This window comes from Accipiter gentilis, chromosome 6 (genome assembly GCF_929443795.1).
Source record: "Accipiter gentilis chromosome 6, bAccGen1.1, whole genome shotgun sequence".
Lineage (NCBI taxonomy): Eukaryota > Metazoa > Chordata > Aves > Accipitriformes > Accipitridae > Astur > Astur gentilis.
Genome location: NC_064885.1, coordinates 16,922,795 through 16,941,649, shown reverse-complemented (window position 1 = coordinate 16,941,649; position 18,855 = coordinate 16,922,795). Strand labels below are relative to the sequence as shown.

The window sequence follows — 18,855 nt, the reverse complement described above, 5'->3', positions numbered from 1 at the left end:
AGTCAGGTGTGAGAGCTGGTCACAGCCAATGCCATGGTATTGGATCAGAACAACATCCCTCCTAGACTAGACCAGAATTCCCCCTTCTTACCTGGTGCTTTACATGAAGAACAGAGCCATTAGGAACAGGTATTTCCACTCTATGCAGTAAAACACCATATTGTCTCAATAGGAATTTAGCCTGTAGGATTACTTACTCTTATCTTTGGTGACTCTTAATTTTTCTCCTTTTTTATCTTCTACATTTCCTTCTTCTTTAGGCTTCACTTCTCTTTTCTTTTCTCAATCTCTCTGCCAAAACATAAGCAATGAAAATGATTAGTATAGCTTTTACGTCACTATGAGATTTCATGAAGTTAATGAGCGAGAGGATTGATGGAACAGTGTCGGTCATGTTTCCAAGAGATAGTTTCAGACTATTTGTAGACTCAGGAAGATAGCATTACATCAATTGACATTTAGTTCAAATTTTTTCTAGTTATTTTTGCAATTCCAAGACCAGAAGCTCATGCCTTTTTTTTTCTCTAGTGACAGCTTAGAGCTAGAGCTCATGCTCTTTTTTTCTAGTGACTGCTTAGAGCTAGCAAAGTTCATTTATTCCACAGAGACCACACTATCGCATCGCATGGTTGGATGTTTGGTGGCAGTTTAGGAGGTTTGCAGCTCATACTTACCATTCAAAAGGGAAACAGAAGTCTGGGCTGCTTGGAGTAGGTTCTTTGGGTCTGCTGAGGACCAGCTGGATCTCCAAAGTAGATTAGGAAACTTGTGCCTTGCACATGCTGTGAACATTCCCAGAAGCTTGTCCCAGTCAGGGGAGGTGTTATTTGCTTTCCTAGCATCTCCTTTAAATTAGAGCCCTGTATATTGATATTTTCACTATGGATTTCTTTATTTCTTTAGTATGGCTTGCACTCTGCACATGCCCATGCAGGTCTGGCACACCCCACTATGGTGAACAGCAAACACACACAAATTAATTTCTCCAAACATAGGCAGAGGGGCTTCTGCAGATCAGGAAGCAACCTTCTAGATGAAGCAAATTGTCTGAGGGTTTAAAGGCAGTGACAGAGTGGCAGGTCTTGATCTTGGCTCTCGTGGCCATCCTGCAATCAAACCTTGCAGAAAAAAATTCCTGGCTTGGAGTGTCTGGAAAGCTGCAGTGCAAAATGACTGGTGGTATCAATCCCCAGGATATCTGGAAGGGACAGGCTGTCCCAGCACATCCTGTCTTATTCTTTGGTGCATCTTTACGCATTTCCACTTCTCCTCTCATTTATCGAATAAAAAGGTCCAGTTTAAAGCTGTAAGAGGTACATTTAGGACCTAGCCAGTCATGCAGAGAAGAAGAGACAGGTTCTTTCTCAGGTTCAGCGGGTGCCCTGGTGAAGCTGCTGGGAGAAGCTGAACTGATACTCCTCCACTTTTCTCATTGGGAATCTGGCCTTGAAAAAAAAACCCCCATCCTCTCATTCCTTAAACACCAGCTGTCCACATATACTGACCAAGTGTATTTCTACCCACACCCTTTGCTCTATCTCCCTTCTGGGGGCTGTGCAGGCACAGCCTCCTTCTCTGGTGCAGGAAAGGACCACCTGTTTGACTTAACTGCCCACCAGGAATATTTCCTAGGCTTCCAACCTCACAAGAGCTGAAATGTCCCTTCAACTGATATTTTAGCAGCCCTGGATTGAGTAACAGTCCCTCCTTGTTGTGCCCATCCTCCCAGATCTTGGACTGCAGCACAGTGCCAGGAATATAACCCAGGTCTCTGTGCCTCAGGTTCTTCTGTGATGGATAGTGATTATTTCCAGGAAAAGGCCAAAAACTGATCAGCAGAGAATTTAAAATAATTTCTTTAAAAATAAACCAAAAAACCCCACAACCCAAAAAAAAGAACAACTAAGCCGCAAGACAGAGCACAAGAATTACTGCATGTACCTGCTGCTCCATTGGATCTCCTCGACTCTAGCTGGCCCCCCACAGCCTCTGAGAGCTAGTGGAGGTCAGGGACTTGCACCTGCACTGCTTGGACAGCCCCCATCCTCACCAGGGTGTAGCAGAGGAGCTGTGAGGAGTAGGGGAGCTTGGGCTCAAGGGTCAAAGCAGCTTTAGGTTCAAGGAAGCAAGACTTTCACTGTGCTACCAAAAGGTTCCTTTTTCAGTAGCGGCAGCATGGTCCAGCCCCAGGACAAGAAGCCCAAGATGCACCTTCGTCAAGAGATGTCTGAAGGATCTAATGATTTTTCACCATGTTGAAACTCTTGTGAGAATCTTCAATTAATCTTACTTCAACTAATGGATTCAGTAGTTGTGTAAATAATCACCTTTTTTATCTACTACTGAAGAAAGACGACAAACACTTGCCTGGAGAGTAAGTAAGCTCTGTGTGGTAATAGTGGACTGGCCCTGCGGGACCTGCTGTGGGCAGAAGGTTTTACATCCTCGTCTCATTAACTTGTGATTTATCTCTGAACCAAACCATCAATTTATCTTTCTGCTTCCCCAGACCACATCCCTGGCCTGAGAAACCCAGGCTTTGCACCAGAGACTTCTCTTTTAACAGGAGAAGCAAGAGCTGGAACTTGGAGATTATTTATGGCTTATGGTAATAGTTAAGGACTACTGTGTCTTGTCCTAGTCCTCGGTGAATTGGGTCAGAAAAGCCTATGGCCAGAGTTGACCGGGGAGCCTCAGCTGGACAGTAACAGCTGTATTTCCTTTGGGTCAGGGAACACACAGGGGCTTGGAGGACCACAGCTATGTATTTTTATTAGCTCTGACCCAAGGAGCAGCATGTGTTGCACACTGGGACTGCAGTGTGCTGGATTCTCTACACCCCAGCCCCTACACCATGGCTTTTCTAAAACAAAGAGCGTAGAGGGTGCAAGGAGACCCTCTTAGGTAGCACAACAAGCCACAACGAGCAGAGATACAAGCTGGCGCTGTCATGATCAGCAGCGAGCTGGAGGGTGCATGGAGGCTGCCAAGGGGAACTTCCCAAAAGGGACATGAAAGTGCAGGACCATGACAAGCAGGCATGGGGCGGGGGGAAAACCAGTGCATGGGGCAGCCTCAGGTCTAGCCTGAGTGACACTAAGAAGGAAGGGCGGAGCCCATGAAGTGCTTTTATTTGTGCATGTGCACAAAATCAGACTGCTTATATATGATGAGAAAAAAAAGAGAATTCTGCTGGAGAGATTCAGTGGAAGGAAATGCAGTCGAACATCTTAGGAGGGAGAAAGAAGGAGCCAGGCTGAGGGAGGAAGTCTTCCCTGTTCAAGTCCCTATCCTCCGTAACACAGCAAATGCCATTCTGGGCTTACCTCTCCTCATACTCTGGGCCTGGAGAGTGGGTGCAAGGTCCATGACTGTGTGCAGCACAGATGTTTTCATTAACACTTTGTGTGCCTCACGATAGAAGTAGAAGGTACCTGCTGATTTCCTTCTTTGGGATTCTCCCCCAGGCCATGTTTGAGCTGGTTACTTCTGAAGCATCGTATTACAAGAGTCTGAATCTGTTGGTGTCTCACTTCATGGAGAACGAACGTCTGAAAAAGATCTTACACCAGTCTGAGGCACACATCCTCTTCTCCAATGTCCTGGATGTCATGGCTGTTAGTGAGCGGTAAGACAAGTCCTGATGGATTTTTGTCCAGCTAAATGGCATCGCTTTAGCTAACCGCATTTGTAGAGGGAAGGAGGAGCTGGCTAGGGGCAATGTGTTACCCACTGTCTTTTCAAAGAGCCTGTGAACGCATTCATTGCTTTGAACCCCAGGGGCTTCTTCAGTTCACAATTAATATGAGCGCTGGGTTTCTCATCTAGCTTCCTGTTGGACCTCGAGCAGCGGGTGGAGGAGAATATCGTGATCTCAGATGTGTGTGATATTGTCTATCAGCATACGGTTAATCACTTCTCTGTGTACATCACCTACGTCTCCAACCAGACCTACCAGGAAAGAGCTTACAAGCAGCTTCTGTGAGTTCCAGTGCTTGATGCTAAATTATTTTGCAAAATTGTATAGGCTATATAGCTGTAATTTTGATAGTTATGAGAAAGGGCTAGATAGTACAGAAACACAATTTCCCACTTCACTGATTTTTCACTGCACCTATAAAAAGAAAACACAATTAAAAGGCTTTATAGTAAGGGTGGGGTGATATAGTATGCAGGTAACATACCAAGTCAATTCAGAGCCAGCAATTCCCAACTGTGGGAAATATTTACAGTGTACACGGGGACACACACTTGTGAAATGTATGTATTTTCAAACTGCAAGTAGAGGCAAGAGATTGAAAGGCCAAGTATGTAATGTAATACAGATCTCTGATGACAAGAACAGCCACTGCTTTTCCTGAGCTTTTCAGCAATGCATTTGACCTTCCCAAAGTTGAGAACTGATTTTTTATTTCAGAACAATAACATTTTCTTAAAAGGGAAAAAAAACCAAAACGATTTTCTTCACATTCTGGTGTTAGACTCACAGATGTTACCTAGGCCTGAGGCTACAATCCAAGACATTTTTGCAGTATTTTTCAAGTTTAGCAAGTCTTTTGGTCCAGTAGGAATTCTCTTACGCTACTCAAAACAAAGAGTGCCCTACAGGCTTGTCTTTGAGCAGGAGAATTAATTTTTCTTTAGTTATAATGTCCTGGATTCTTTCAGGACAGCCCATTGCACATGCTGCACTGTATTTCCTCCCCATAGCAGCAGCTGGTTCAGGGAAGTGTAACAAGCCCTAATCCTTTCCTTTCTCTGTTCTCCAGCTTTTAAGGCCAAAAAAACCACTTTAAGGGGCCTCTGTTGAGCTTGGCCAACCATTCTCTCCAAAAAGAGGGTACTGCAGGGTTTCCTTCAGTCGTAGGCAAGCAGTATAGCTGCAGAATATAAACAGTGTGCCTAGAGCCATTAACTAAACATTCAGAAGTGAAGCAGCAATAGGCTGGATTACTTGAGCTTGAAAAGGACCTGTTGGAGATAGAGGTATTCCTAGATATAAATTTAGAGGGCAGCATTTTTTTTGTCTGTGGGAGAATGTAAAGCAAATTGAGAAGAATAGACTTTCTTCCACAGGCTCCTAGCTAGCAGAAGAATTTTGCAGCACTTGGCTGAACTCAAAGCCTGATGTGTGTCACAGTTCTCCCCATTTGGCTGTTCCTCAGATGCACGCAGGTCCATTCTGCTGTTGCTCTGGTGAGTCACACCATCACACAAGTACCTGCTGCAGCAGGAAGAAACGCTTACAATTACTTCCCTTGGATGCTGCGAGTCACACACAGTAAAGACAGGTTTTGCACAGTTAGAAATCTTTTCGCATCTATGCTGTTTCTGCTAGCCAGGACTCCAGCAGAGTAAGTCTTCCTCAGGGCCCCGCAGTTGCCAGGAAGCATTGTCTTTGACTATGGCAGCTGGGGCTTGTGAGGCTGCTCTGTGCAGCTGTGTCCATGGACCAGCAATGCCCTCGTCTGCTGCGAACACCATCAGGGAAGGCCCAGGCACGGCCCATGCCCTTCTCAGGCCAGATAATAATTTCCATCCTCCAGCTAAGCAGCCAGGAGTAGCCAAGCTTGAGCTGTTTTGTGGCTTGTCTTGTTCTTACAACTGTGTGAATTTCACCTTGTCACAGAGTTCCAACTGTGTAAAAATACATAATTATGCCTCTGACTCATCTACTTGGACACACACCCCATTCACACACACCTACGCACACAGCATATGCTGCTGAGCTAGATGTGCTAACACATGTGAACACTAGCATGGCTTCTACATTAAAAGTCTATTTTTTCCCTCCCCCAACACTATAAATAGTTCTAGATTTAAATTAAAATACACCTAGAAGCATTCAGTCCCCTCCTCCCCTCTTCTCTCTTATTGGGAGAGGTGAGGCAGATGCTGTCTCTGGGACCAAGCTGCTTTTGGGTCACCAGCCATATACCAGAGTCTCAGGCAGGGCAGCACTCAAAGCCCTCACCTTCTCTCTCTCTTTTCTCAGCCAGGACAAGCCAGCTTTCCGGGAAGTGATCTCACAGCTGGAGCTGGATCCCAAGTGCAAAGGCCTGTCCTTTTCTTCCTTCCTGATTCTGCCATTTCAAAGGATCACTCGGCTCAAGCTGCTGGTGCAGGTAGAGTTTTGTTCTTCTCTCTCCCCCAAAGGCCTTCTGGATCACTCCTAGAATTTTGCTTTCCAGCAGTTGGAAATGAGGCTTAGATACAGCCACGATCAATCCTAGAGCTGGATGAAGCCTTTCCACAGGGTTAGACATTCTCAACAACTATGAAAAAAAGATTTCAGTCACTCAGAACCATCCCCAAATTAGCATTGAATTTTCTGGAGAGCTTTTACTGAGCAAAAGAATTGAGGAGGAACTTTGTTGAGCTGCTAGAAGGGGTAGCAACAGTCCATCAACCCAGCTGCCTGATAGGATGCTGACATACATGCACAGTGCAGAACAGTAGCAGGACGTGGAACTGCTCCATGTATAATACCCTCCATCATAGTGGCTTGGACCACTGTCAGCCATCTTCCTCCTGTGCTTTGCCAGCTTGTCTAAACGTTGCTGGAGGACATTGTTCTAGGGATAAGGAAACAGCTCAGTCCCAAATGGTCTTATCCCACTGGGATTACCAATAACACTGTCTGTTAGTGCCAGCTCTAGCTCTTTTTATTTATTAAATTATTTTTATAAAATAGGAGCCTGCCTGCTATATTTCTTTTAGATATAAGGTCAGATGGGAACAGGTTTTAATGAGAAAGAGGAACTAAGAGGTGAGAGTCGCTGTACTGTCACCTATCCTGTAATTAGGCTGATGGCCAGAAATAACTCGGAGGCTAGCAAAGACCTTTCTGTGCTGTCAGATTAGGATCAGAGTTAACACAGCCTTTCCTCCCCTGCAGAATATTTTGAAGAAAGTGGAAGAGAAGTCTGACAGGGAAACCACTGCCCTGGATGCACATAAAGAACTGGAAACGGTAAGTTTGAAGGCCATTAAGATTAAACCATTGTGCTCTTTCCCCCTGCAAAAAAAAGACCTACAAGCTACATTCGCTTCTGGAGCTGTCCCTTTGAATCCTGTCGCTGCGTTTCAAGAGTAATTTTTTTTTTCTTAAGTCTTTCTTGCTCTCAAAGATGGACTAATCTAGCAGCACTTAGATGTCAGTGACAAGGAACCCCTTGCTAACAACAGACATGTATGTTTCCGCTGTAGGAGAGGGCAGAAAGAATGTTTTCCTTCGGGGTCTTTGAAAATATAAACTGTTTTTGCAGATACCTGAAGGTGACGGATCCCACTGAGTTGTAATTAGCTGCAACAGGCTATAGAGTACAACTGTGTCAGGTTTCCTCTAATACAGCACACTTCTTCCTCTGATCTAGAATAACAGTCTCTTGATGAAGTACTCAAGCCTGCTTTTAGCCCTCTTCCCTGAAGCTGGTAGGTAGGTGTGGCATTCAGTTGTGCTAGTTACTGCTGTGCACAAAACATCAGGAAGACGTTGGGATGTTTTCCATCTGGGCTGTTCCTGACACGGTCAAACAGGGCAATCCCACCTCTAGGCTACATATCTGAATGGTCTGGACGTAGCTGGCAGCTACGTGGGCTGAGACAGAGTGTTTGAACCCCTTAGCCATCAGAAGCTTGGAACATCTCTTGAATCCTGCAGTTCAATGTAAGTATTTGAAGTTGAAAACTGCTAGAGCATCAGCCTGAGGATACAGTTGCAGCTTCTCACTGAACTACTAGAACCAAATGGGCTCTTGAATTTGCCCTGAACTAGTCTAGGAAGTGTACGCTTTGGCTGTTGCTAGGGTTAAAGACAGAGACCTTAGCAATGAAGAATGTTCTGCATTAGTTAGTATTTGCAGAATCCTTCTTGGTGTATCTGGTAGCCAATTGTCTTTCCATTGGTCGAAAGCCTGAGGAAGGCTGTTCCTATAGTATGCAGATGACTACAACTGCTGATAGAAAAATGCTTTTTCTATATTCAGCTGGCGGTGACTCACGTGATAAATTTCATAACTCCCTTTGCATAGTTACTTATCTGTAAGTGTTTAAGTTTAGATGCCTAATGTCTAGCTAGGTACAGGCATCACAACAGAGATCCTCTGGCGCATATTGCCTCTGTAGGTATCCTATTTGAGAGGTAAGAGCTGATCATGGTTTCAATTGCTGATATTCTGGTGGATTTTGAGTAGCAGAAACAGAGCACAAAGTGGAGCTTGTTCTCCAACATAATTTTTCTACCTAGCTAGTTTTCAAGAGAGTTGCTCCTTATGAAACAGGCAGTGGCATCTAGGTTAAGGTTCCTGTAATAGGGTAGTGCCTGCACATTGGTTGTGGTTTTTAAGTTAAAAGTTTGTACTCAGAACATAGCTGGGCTCTGTATGATGAACGCCTCTTTCCCTGGGACATTTCATAGCCTTGGCATCCGGTCCTGCTTGGCGGAACCACAGCATTTGCATCTTTGAAATGAAGATCTTTGGCTTCATTCTCGTCTTGAAGGTGATACTGTGCTTGTACCTCATTTCAAGTGTTGGGGACAAGGAAGATGAGATACACAGTGTGTCAAGACCTGGAAAATGAGCTGTTCCCTTTGCTGTGCAACTAGGAGTATTGCTTAATACTGTCTGGTTCAGTAACTGAATGCAGCTGTCTGACGTGTCCTCTGATAGTCAGCTTGCAGCTATAACATCTTCTGGGTGTTTGGGGTTTTTTGGGTTTGGTTCTTTTTGTTGTGGGTTTTGTTTGGGGTTTTTTTTTCCCCCTTTTCTTTTTCATGCGAACACAGTGCTGATAGAAGAATTTGGCTTGGTCAATTCCTGTTACAGCAGGGCACTTACCCTGTCACAGTCAGGCCTTTCTGTATTGTCCATCATCACTTACCTGCTTAAGGCCAGTGGAGGCAAATCGTCCTACTTTCTTTTTCCCAGGTGGTGAAAGCATGTAATGAAGGTGTCAGGAAGATGAGCCGAACAGAGCAGATGATCAGCATCCAGAAGAAACTGGAATTCAAGATCAAGGTATAAGTATAGACTTGTAACCCTTTGCAAACAGTGAACCAACAGCATCCAGGTGTTGTGTGCACATACATGGCAGTAGTAACCCAGCTGCACTCCTTTTAGTGAGCATTCAGTGGTGGCCTGGTCCACACTGTCCCCCTCTAAAGCCTTTGAAGGGGATGCTGCTCCTGCAGGCATAGCATCTGTTGCATGTGGTCTCTGTGCATGCGTGCTGCAGAGGCCAGGGACAGCAGTGAGACCAGCATGTTGTGCGTGTACACAGATGGGACACGCTGGCATCAAACCACCTGTGCGCAGTGGCTGGCTCCTGCTCTAGCACTCAGTTCTGGCTCTTCCCTCTCACCTCTCTTCAAAACGCAGGTCAGCTTTCAGCTATTATTTTACATTGAAAATTATGTTAAAGGAAGATGAAAGCTACAAAGCAAAACACTTTAAAGCTGGCAAATACCAAAATGAAGACTGTCCCACCATTTTAATTCATCCCTATGTTTATGCATTATGTACAGTCTCTAATTACCTGCTGATGATCTGTTTTGGCTCCACTCAGGAAATGACTGAATCAATATTTAGGGTGTCTGACCAGATCTCATTTAATATATGCCATGAAACTCCAGTGCTGAGTATAAAGTTGCCAATTCTTTTCTTGAGTGCTATGGAGATGCTTCTTAGATCTGTCTGCTTCACAAACTTTAAGGAGCATATTTAGCTTCCCAGCAACCTTGTTACGTACCTGAACAACAGAAGCAAAAAAAAATTGAAATTATTTGTTTGTAAAGCCACACTGGGCAACCAAGAATTTGATTTTTCCAGAGCACTTTACAAGTGTGTCAGGGCTAGACCACAGTCCACAGGACAGCACTAGACTAGGGTAGCTACAAGGCTGCCTTCATCTCTTGTAAAGCTGAGTCTGTAATGACAGGCAGGAGCTTGTTCATCTTTGGAGCAGGTCTGCCTTGGGCACTGGCACAGGCAGGGCTCCTCTCTTGGAGAGAGTACAAGAGCATAGAAAGACAGACTCTGTCCCTGTGCACGTGACAAACACTGAGAGAGCATGAAGATGGAAAGAGTAGCAGCTATGCAGATATTTTCCAATATTTCAGTCACTTGACTGGAAGTGTGGTGTTCTTGTGATACAAGACGTGCTTTTTTCTGGGCGGCTTGTTTTTAACGTAATGCATGGCAAAACTCTAGCAGAAGTACTGTTGGTGGCTGTGTGGACAGTATTTCCTCCTGGCTGGGACAGACCCAACCAGTGAGAACCTGTTTAATATGGGTTTTTTTTGTAGCCAAAAGGCCAAATACACTTTTTTGAAAGTCAGTCAACCCTGGCCAGAAAGGCTCAGCCCAGGTGATGAGACATGGGATCTCTCAGAGACAGATCAGGCTGTGCAGGGCATAGCCTGGTGTTTAAATCCAGCACTTGGAACTCCAGCATCACCATCCTTGAGTGTGTGTTCATTCTCAGGCCCCTATTGTTTCCCTGTCTAAGCTCTGTTATACTCTGTGCTGGGCTACAGTGTGGATGGCAGAGCACACTGCCCTCTCTGCACAGCACTGCTCCATCGTCTGCAGTGCAGGTTGTGTTCCTTTTACATCTCTTGTTGCTTTCAGCATCTTGACCACATGAGTCCATGAGTTTTTGCTGCCCTCCTGATCTTTGCCCTCTTTTCCTCACCTCTAGTCTGTGCCCATCATCTCTCACTCCCGCTGGCTGCTGAAGCAGGGGGAATTGCAGCAAATGAACGGTCCAAAGACATCACGAACGCTTCGCACCAAGAAACTCTTCAGAGAAATCTACTTGTTCCTTTTCAATGATCTGCTGGTAATTTGCCGGCAAATTCCTGGGTGAGTGCACAATTCGGATAGTACGCAGAGCACTTCAGTAGTCCTATTTGCCCCTGGGTTTATCTGGGCTGTGATGCTGTGCCCCTGTCCTGTCCCCCAGGCACAGGGAGGGCATCCTAGCCTGACCTGTACACCCCCCTCCAGCAGTCACCTTGCCTTTGAGCACAGTTGACTCTTCATGGATGGCACAGCACTCTTCAGCTGAAAAGTTATGGCCAAACAGCACTTGAACAGATTCCAGGCCAGGTCTCCCAGCAGGGTAAGCAAGCATGTATCCACCAGTTTCTGCAGAGTGGCAGTGAGCTACATCAACTGGTAAGCTGACCCAGAAGGCCTGTCTTCCTGTCAAGAAGTGATTTTTGACTCATCGCTGCCTGAAGAACAGCTCAAACTTAGCCAAACTTCTAAGAAAGCAGGCTAGAAAATTTAAGCAGCAGGAAGGGGTATAAATTTAGGCCTGAGGCTAGCAGTTATATTTGACAAGGTGTAACCTGCCTCAGGAGGAGAATGTCATCATGCTTAGGACCATGTCTTGTGCAACTAGACACTAGTGAAATACAGCAGCACAAACATACGGGTCCCAGAGAACAGGACGTTCTTTGTAGCATTAACTAGACTCACCGGTAGAGAGCATCTCACTAGTCCCAACGTTTCTAATAAACATGTCGCCGCAGCGTCTGTACACCTGGAAATATTTTGCTTCTGTGGCAGCTTGTATCAAGAAAACACAGAGGCATTTTACCAATGGGAATGAATTAAGCCTCACAGTCCCCTCTGAGGGAGCACCATCTGTGTTTCTTACATGGGGAGCTCAGACAGAGCAAGCAACTTGTTCTAGGCCATGTAGGATGCCTAAGGCAGAGCAAGGAGAGGGTCTATTGCTTGGTGGTGGGTTTTCATAGCTGCCTCCTCATCCCTTCCTGTGGCAGTGCATCTTTTACCCTCCTGCCATGCAGAGGTTCCTGGTCTGTGTCTCCAGTACAGTTCTGGGTGGCTGAAATCAACATCTCCTGGGATAACTGCAGTTTTTCCTAATCCTCTAAACTCTCCTAGGGATAAGTACCAAGTGTTTGACTCAGCTCCCCGGGGACTTCTTCGGGTAGAGGAGTTAGAAGACCAGGGGCAGAGTTTGGCCAACGTTTTCATCTTGAGGCTGCTGGAGAATGCAGATGACCGGGAGGCCAGCTACATGCTGAAGGCATCATCCCAGTGAGTACAACAGTCACCTTGCCAGCAGTCAGCAGTGCTCTCTCCCTACACCCACGCAAGGGCAGCATTCTGCCCGCATGGGCACCAGCTCTCCAGGCTTACCAGGATCAGGCAGGCAGGGATCCCACTGCTGCAGCTGGGCTGGCCCTACAAACCTCTCTGCCCAACATCGCTCTCCCAAGGCCATCTTCGATCTGTCCTACTGAAAGGCACTAGGGAACTAGGCAGGTTTCTCTCCTGTACAGTGTATTTGTAGCATCTAGAGTGGAAGATGGATGGGCACTTTGGATTCTGGGACACAATGATCAGAAATCAGCCCCAGCACAAGAGCGTAACTGACTTACAGCCTGCAGCATATTCAGAAACTAAAAGCAAGTAGGATGTATGCTGTGCACACTCCAGCAGCTCAGCGGGCTCACTCGCAAAGATGAAGGCCACACCAGACCAGCCCTGTGAAGCAAAGTGGCTCCTGGGTGTAGGCAAAGGTGGAGAAGAGGCCTCTTCCTCAGCGCCTTCCACAGCTGATTTCAATCTCACACAGCCCTTCTGCTGCTTGGGGCCTCCTTGTCTCCCTGGATACAGGCTTTTTTGGCTCACTGATTTTTCACTTCAGACTCCAACAAGCTCAGACTGGGCAAATGATTCAGCTGCGCTAACAGAGACCTGATTGTTTTGGAGCTCAGAGCAGGGCTTTCTCATTGACCCAAACCTTCCCAGACCCACGGTCTGTAGGCAGAGCATCTGTGCTATTATAGATGTATGTGTCCCACCACGTAAATAGCTACTAAAGATGATGCACACCCCCAGCTTGATGTTTCTTTGCTGTCAGTAGGCCAATGTTCAACATCCATATCCCTTAACAGACACCAGCCCCAACCAGCACCATTGGCCTGCTGCAGCCCCGGGGGCTGCACCCTCCCCCCCTCCCCCCCCCCAGTGCAGTACAGCACTACCATCAGGAAGATGAGGCCCCAGCACAGTGGGCAACTGCACCTTCTCCCCAGACATGTGACTGTGGCTTTTGTACTGAAAATAGAGATGTCAGTCACATTACGCAGGGCAAATGCGCATTTGACGTCTGTGAGACTTAGCTGTGCAGAAAACGATTAACCAGGCCAGGGTTTGCCTTAGCTCAGGGACAGGGGGCAGAAATTGTAGTTCTGTGCTTCTGCATCCTGTCCCATGTTCTAGATGGCCACATTGAGTTTGTGATCCAGCACGCGGCTTGCCAACGGGTCTCGTGCACTGAAATGTGATGTAGCAACTGCTGAAGGCTGCTGTTCCAGAGCTGCAGGGATGGTCGGGGCAGTATTGGGCACAAACTGGAAAACTGAAGAATTAGAAGAGATAAGTGGGTGCCAAATAGAGACTGCTGCATCTGTTCCATAGCTCTTGCAGCATGGCCCAGCTCTGAACCCATGTGGCAACGATGACCTGCTTGGTGGCAGCTTGCAGCTAATGCCCTGGGTGGGCTCTGCCAAGGAGCTGGCAGTATATTTGGACGCAGTTAGTCGGAGGGACAGGTCTGGAGCACAGGTGGGCCCCTCACAGGCTGAGAGGAGATGGGGGCTGCGGGCAGGATCCAAAGAGCCCTGCAAGGAGCTGTGTGCAAGGCCAGCCTACAGATAGGGCCACAAGCACGGCAAGACCCTTGGTTTGATCTCTGTGTGCCAGCTCCTCAGTGCACAGGGCCCATCCTGCACATCTTCATGGTGTGAGGGGCTGCACTGGACCTGCAGCTGCAGGTGTTTTCACTGGTCCTTGGCATCATGCTTCAGCCCTGAAGCACAAGGTATTCCCAGCCATGCAGATCAGCCTGCCAACACTCGTCCTTCACATCTCCCTTTTAGGCATCTCTCCTCCTGGAAAACACTCCGGTGGCTTTAGATGTGTGTCAAATTCAGGCTTTAAAACTACCATCTGAGAAGGTAGAAAGTTCTGGCTCCCTCGGGGTCAGGAGCACAGCTGGTCCTCCAGGCAGGAGCCGGAGCCTGTGAGGATGAACTGCCCTGTTTCCAAGCGGGGCTGAGGGAAGCCTCAAGGGAGCACCAGGCCTAGGGCTTCTCGAGCACCTGTGAAATCCTCACCCTCCTCCTGCAGGCCCAGGTTTTGCATAACAGCATGCTGGATCCGGTGACATGTTCACACAGGTCTCATCTCATGCACTGGTGAATGAGCGGTACCCTTGGTATACCGCAGTATTTGTCTGCAAGTGAATTAATCAGCTCTGCCCTTCAAACATTCCCGCACAGCAGCTGAAGGAATAAATGGTTCCTCTAACTGCTTTTCTCCAGGAAAAACTGCTCCTATTGATCCAGCCCAGCCAAGAGCTGCCTTTGCTGATTAGAGCTCAGAGGATGCCAGACCCCCCATCCTGCTGCTGGCTCTCTGAAGCCATGCTGCTCCGCAGAGGGGGATCCTGCTGCTAGCAGGGACAGCCAGCCTGGGCAGCAGGGCCCAGGGCACTATGGCACATGTGACATCCCAACCGGTGCATGCAAGAGGGGGACTGAGCATCACCAGTGAGTTCAGGACCATGGAGGGGGGGGGAGCGGCAGGCAGGAAAGGGTCATGGGAGGAGGAATTGGGAGCCCAGGGCTGGCTGGCCAGGGGACCTGGGGTCCCTATGACTGTCTCACACTCACAGCCTTGGTTTGTCTCCCCTATCCAGGAGCGAAATGAAGCGCTGGATGATTTCACTGGCCCCGAACCGGAGAACCAAGTTTGTTTCATTTACATCCAGACTTGTTGGTAAGAGACACAGCATAGGAACCAGGAGCTCTTCACCCCTACCACAGGGCACCTTACTTTACCTCGATCTCAGTCCAGCCCCAAGCCTGGGGCCTGTGCCTAAGCTGAACCCTCTCCCTGGGCTCCCCTTGCATTTCCACCATGTTGACCTTGTTCCCCTCTAACCTGGGCTGGGTTGCACCAGCACTCTCCCTGCCACCAAAGCTGCTCATGGGTGGCTCTGCAATGGTGATGTGCACCCAGCTCCCTTCCCCACAGCAATGCTCCCCTGGTCCCTGTGGCTGGGGCACCCCTTGACGTCCATGGGGTTTCTTACCAGGTCAGAGACACCATTCACAGAGCTCGTGGTGCTAAATCCACCTGAGCCGTACTGTCCTGCAGCAGGCTCTGTTCCAGTCCATCCGTCCATCCATCACTCTCATCCTGTTCCCTGGCAGACTGCCCACAGATCCAGTGTGTCCACCCATACGTGGCCCAGCAGCCAGATGAGCTGTCCTTAGAACTGGCTGACATCCTCAACATCCTGGACAAGACAGACGATGGTATGGGGGACAGGATGGGGCTGGGCTGGGAGTCCCTGTGGAAGGGTGGGCTTTACAGGCAGCTGCCGAGCAGACAGGAGGGACCCTCTGGCCAGGGAGAGACCCTGGCATCACAGCCAAGGGAGCTTACAGCAGGAGGAGGGAGTTACTGTTTCCTCCTAACACTCAGCAAACGCAGGCTGCCCTGAGCTGTGGCAATGCTGGCACAGCCACCCTGGCACTGGCTGTGGGCTGTGGCAGGGCTAGCACAGCCACACCAGATGTAACCTAGATGTTACCCAGATGTTCTTATCTTGATGATGCTTTGCAGCTGCCTGGTCCTGGTCTCTGGGGCACGCTTGCAGCTGGTGGAGTCAGTCACACTGGGGCTTTGCTGGGTCCCACTCCAGTGGCATCAGGGACAGTGGAAGGCACTCAGTGGCAGCAGTGCCTGCTTTCTGCTGGCATCCCTTGAGTCAGTTGTCCAAACACAGCACTGCTCAGGCAAGCGGGCCTCCCTGGCTAGATTTACAACTGGGTCTACTCCAGCACAGGCTTCTGAGCAGCTTCCAGAAAACACTGCCAGGTCTGTAGGCTCTTTCCAGCACAACTGTCCCAGTGCAGGAGCAATGGCCAGTCCTTCCCCATTTATGACTGTCTCTGTCTCTGCTTAGGCTGGATCTTTGGGGAGCGTCTTCATGACCAGGAGAGGGGCTGGTTCCCCAGTTCTATGGGGGAGGAGATCCTGAACCCCAAAATCCGAGCCCAGAACTTGAAGGAGTGTTTCCGGGTGCATAAGTCGGATGACAGTCAGCGGAGGAAACTGGGCAGCAGAAACCGCCAATAACCATTGGCATCCCCAAGCATCTGGAGTGCCTCTGAGAGAGGCAGAGGACAGACCCTGCCGGCTGGGAATATGTAGTGGTGGTGCTGTGGGCCACAGTGCAGGACCTGGTGTGGCAGACCAGGCACATGCACCCCTGAACAGACTGTAGGTCCTGGGCTCCCCACCACACTTCCAACGGCACTGATCCTTTCCTGGAGATCAGTGCTTTGAACTGGCTAAAATAACCCATTTCCAGGTGTTCTGTAAAGCCCCAAAGAGCACAAGCCAAACAGACACAGTCTGAAGGCCACCAGGTGCTGGCCAGCTGACCCCTGTTCCCTGCACACATGCTAGCTGGGGCTGGCTCAGGCCACTTGGGAAAGGCATGTGTCCACAAATGCAACTAAGCAATTAACATTGCCCAGTTTGAGCACTTACAGCTCATCTCTACATTTTGAGTTTGGGGCCCTCCTAAAGTGGTATCTTACAGGGGTAGAAACTGGAGCAGAGGAGCCGTCTCACCATCTCTCACACAGCCCGTCGGCACCAAGCTAGGATGAGAGCCCCAGCAACTCCACCTCCCCCGTCCTGCTGTGAAGCCGCTGGGCCCATTGCCAAGGGCAGACCCTCCACCTGCTTCCAAATGCTCCAAAATGCTCCATACCCAGCCCTGCTCCACCAGCAACCCAACCTCGCCAGCCCTGACCGACGTCTCTGCCTGCCTGATGGCCTCTTGAAGCACCTCTGGGCCCTGCCCCACGGCTCACCCTCTCTTCTGCAGCCAGCATCCCTCTGCAGAGACACCGCAGAAGCCTGGTACCACAGCCCTTCCTGGTTGATCTGGCACTTGCAGTCTCTGCTCCTCACTGCTGCCGATGCATGGAGCAGAGTGGCTGTCCCAGCATCTCCTCGCACACCACCGCGTACCACGGGAGCACCAGCAGACCCGGGCTGCCATGCAGCAGGCGAGTGACATTACCCCAGGAGCTGTTGTCCCACGTGCTGTGCGAGGCCCAGTGATCGCTGCCTGCATGCTTGTAACCCACACTACCCAGCTGCACGCACAACTTGCACACAGAAACTCCCTGTACAGGCTCACCTCCCTGTATATACGCAAATCATCTGTCGCCAGCAGAGCTGGATCATCACTCCTTCCAGCTGTGGCACTGAGCATCGCATGAAGCCCAGGGCACAGCACTGAGACCAGACAAGGGAGAGACCCACAGCAGCCACCTCTGAACAGTCCCACACATGGCCACAGCGCAGGGCCTCTTAACTACAGGCTGGTCCCGAGCTGCAGCCAGTGTCCATCAGGGAAATCAATTATTTGGCATCTTTCTGTAACACTGGAGAGTCTTCCAGGTGCTGTGGCCTGCATTGCGATATGCTCAGCAGTGCCACAGTTGTGTTTGAAAAGGGGATCGAGAACAGCTGCCTGCCGACAGAGGCACCTGCCAGCCACGCGCACAGAGCAGAAGAGCACGGCCATGCCAGTGGCAACATGGGGAGGAAGTGGGACACTGGGGTGCCGCTGGAGGGGAGCTCTGGACTGGTCTTTGGACCAACATAGGGTGTGCAGCATGAGGCCAGACCCAGCTGCAGGAGGGCCGGGACTGCCCTGGGGGCTGTTTGTACAGTCACCGCAGGCCTGAGACAGCCAGCCCAGCGTCAGCCCTGCAGTGGGAGGGGGGCTGCAGCCAGCCCCCAGGACCAAGCTGGTGGGAGGCACAGCAAGTGAAGGGAGAGCAAAAGGGTTCCTTGCTCAGGCCTAGCTCAGGTCCACCACAGCAAGGCTGTGCCTGTCCTGGCCACCTGTAGCACCCCTGAGAAAAGGTCCCTGGGTTGCTCACACCAGCCAGAGGCTCCCAACCACCTGCCAGTGCCCAGCCCAGAGCTGGGGTCAGGAAAGGACCACAGCCTCCAGTCTGGCACTTCAAGCTCATTTAATGGGGAGACTCCAAATGAGATCCCCCCCAACAGCACCCCACCATCAGCTTTCCAAGTACAACCAAACCTCCAGCTCAGGGTCCAAACCTTGCAGCAGCCAGAAATTCTCTATAGCAAACCCCAGAGAAGCTCCAGCTCTAGAAATCCTTAAAATTACCTAAGAAATCACCACATCCTAGATCCTCTAGCATCACAGTGCAGTGGCCAGCCCAGCCCACGCACTACAGCCCCACAGCCCTGCCTGGGATGTTTCTCATTGCACAGGAATGCTCCTTTACCCATCAGAAACAGCTCTTTGGCTAGTGGAGGGGCTGACCCAGGGTCCCCAGTGCCAGGATGCCAGTTCCTCACTGCGTTTTTCTGGGGGGAGAGGGGCCCAGGCCTGCTGTGCACTGTCCCACAACCCACCACCAAGCCCTAGGACTCACCCCAGACCCTCTTGCTCTGTTGTGACTTTTTAGGAGCCCAGACCCTAGGCACAGGCTGTGCCATTTTCAGGCACCAAGTGACATCCATTGTTATTTCCTCAGAACCAGCCCTGCACGGCTCTGTTTCAGTGGTCTCAAGTGTTGTACAGGGCCAGGCTTGGGGCCCACAAGCATGGGCTGGAGACCCCTCCCCCAGCCCCCACCGGGCTGCCTCAGCAAACTGAGGGGAACTTCTCATTGTCTTGTTTTTCCATGTGATGAAATATAGCTGAGTGAGCCAGTGCCAAAGCAACACGCGTGCATCTTCT

General features: G+C 49.5%; 1 protein-coding gene across 3 annotated transcripts in view; it reads left to right on the top strand.

The window, feature by feature from the left end:
- NGEF (neuronal guanine nucleotide exchange factor) overlaps window positions 1-18,839 on the top strand; it is a 53,158-nt gene extending 34,319 nt beyond the window's left edge. For all 3 annotated transcript variants that reach the window (XM_049803526.1, XM_049803527.1, XM_049803528.1), the window contains 10 exons: window positions 3,468-3,628; window positions 3,829-3,981; window positions 5,996-6,125; window positions 6,899-6,973; window positions 8,931-9,020; window positions 10,702-10,865; window positions 11,919-12,074; window positions 14,746-14,825; window positions 15,263-15,367; window positions 16,021-18,839. In XM_049803526.1, the coding sequence (XP_049659483.1) occupies window positions 3,468-3,628; window positions 3,829-3,981; window positions 5,996-6,125; window positions 6,899-6,973; window positions 8,931-9,020; window positions 10,702-10,865; window positions 11,919-12,074; window positions 14,746-14,825; window positions 15,263-15,367; window positions 16,021-16,193 (1,287 nt within the window). In that variant the 3' untranslated portion in view covers window positions 16,194-18,839. The remainder of the gene's footprint in view (window positions 1-3,467; window positions 3,629-3,828; window positions 3,982-5,995; window positions 6,126-6,898; window positions 6,974-8,930; window positions 9,021-10,701; window positions 10,866-11,918; window positions 12,075-14,745; window positions 14,826-15,262; window positions 15,368-16,020) is intronic.
- Window positions 18,840-18,855: the final 16 nt, after the last annotated feature.